The following is a 1,451-nucleotide window of genomic DNA, read 5'->3' as shown; positions in this document are numbered from 1 at the left end:
AGGCCCAAGACCACAGGACAGGCCCAGGACAGGCCCAGGACTACAGGACAGGCCCAGGACAGGCCCAGGACAGGCCCAGGACCACAGGACAGGCCCAGGACAGGCCCAGGACCACAGGACAGGCCCAGGACCACAGGACAGGCCCAGGACTGGCCCGGGACAGGCCCAAGACCACAGGACAGGCCCAGGACAGGCCCAGGACTACAGGACAGGCCCAGGACAGGCCCAGGACAGGCCCAGGACCACAGGACAGGCCCAGGACAGGCCCAGGACCACAGGACAGGCCCAGGACCGCAGGACAGGCCCAGGACCACAGGACAGGCCCAGGACAGGCCCAGGACCACAGGACAGGCCCAGGACTACAGGACAGGCACAGGCCTACAGGACATGTCTCATGGAGCCAGTGAAGGAATGTGATTTAAAGATCGGAGGCAGATCCTGCAGCGTGGACAGACTGACGCTGGTCCTGGACTGGAGGACGATGAGATGAAGAAGATGCAAGGAAAAGAGGAGGAGGAAGGCTGGACCTCATCCTCATCATCAGTTACGATATCGAAGGATCACTGGGACTGAAAACAGAGAAACCACAGTAAGTCAAGAGTCCTTCACCTCTGTTTGGTTTAAATCTGAAYTTTGGTACTCACTGATGATAACCAGCAGAACAACAAGAACAACCAGAGCGATGATCATCTTCATCTGGTGAGGACAGAACACAGTAAACACACACCTCTCAATGCAGAGGAGACCAGATGTGCAGACAGTCATAAAACACACACACCTTCACATCTCTCCACCACATCCTCCTGTGCAGCTGCTTGGCTCGGCTACTGAAGGCCGACGCGTTGTCCGACAGGCTCTCTGCAGCGCCACGTGACCATCGAGCAGAGCAGCAGAGGAAAACAAACCACACAGAACAATGAGCCATGTGTTACTGTTAGGAACAAAACTCATCCTTTTCACATGTCGGACACAACGACTCCAGCTGCCTGCTTTCATAAGAGTCTGCCTTTTCCTTTTAGCACGAGATGTTGTGAAAGTTTCTAAAATTAAAGCTCCAGAAGAAAAACTCATTTCCTGCTGTGGCTGTGTTGTAACATCTCTGCTGCAGGGTTACAGCTCCCCAGTGTGCACTTCTGTGCTTCTCCAGGTCCGTCTTTAAACTCCTCGTGTCTGCTGTTTCCATCTCCATGTGTCTGTTTACAACCTGTCACTGCTACACACAGCTGCAGCCACACTGACAACATGTGTGTTAACACTGAGGAATTTAACTACAGATCACCTGCAGACAGCTCATCTGCCACATTAACACAGGCTCACATAAACAACCCAAACAGTGTAAACAACCCAAACAGTGTAAACAATCCAAACAGTGTAAACAACCCAAACAATGGAAACAACCCAAACAGTGTAAACAACCCAAACAGTGTAAACAATCCAAACAGTGTAAACAA

At 52.3% G+C, this 1,451-nt stretch overlaps 1 protein-coding gene across 1 annotated transcript in view; it reads right to left on the bottom strand.

Annotated features, from left to right (window-relative positions):
- Positions 1-297: 297 nt before the first annotated feature.
- Positions 298-1,451, bottom strand: part of vamp4 (vesicle-associated membrane protein 4) — a gene marked incomplete in the record, with an annotated part of 26,239 nt that continues 25,085 nt past the window's right edge. Inside the window, 3 exon segments of the mRNA XM_014029927.1 lie at positions 298-569; positions 645-696; positions 779-858. Coding sequence (XP_013885381.1) covers positions 541-569; positions 645-696; positions 779-858 — 161 coding nt within the window.

Source organism: Austrofundulus limnaeus, unplaced genomic scaffold (genome assembly GCF_001266775.1).
Source record: "Austrofundulus limnaeus strain Quisiro unplaced genomic scaffold, Austrofundulus_limnaeus-1.0 Scaffold975, whole genome shotgun sequence".
In the NCBI taxonomy this organism is placed as follows: domain Eukaryota; kingdom Metazoa; phylum Chordata; class Actinopteri; order Cyprinodontiformes; family Rivulidae; genus Austrofundulus; species Austrofundulus limnaeus.
The sequence above is the reverse complement of the archived record's forward strand: the minus strand, read 5'-3'. Positions and strand labels throughout refer to the sequence as shown.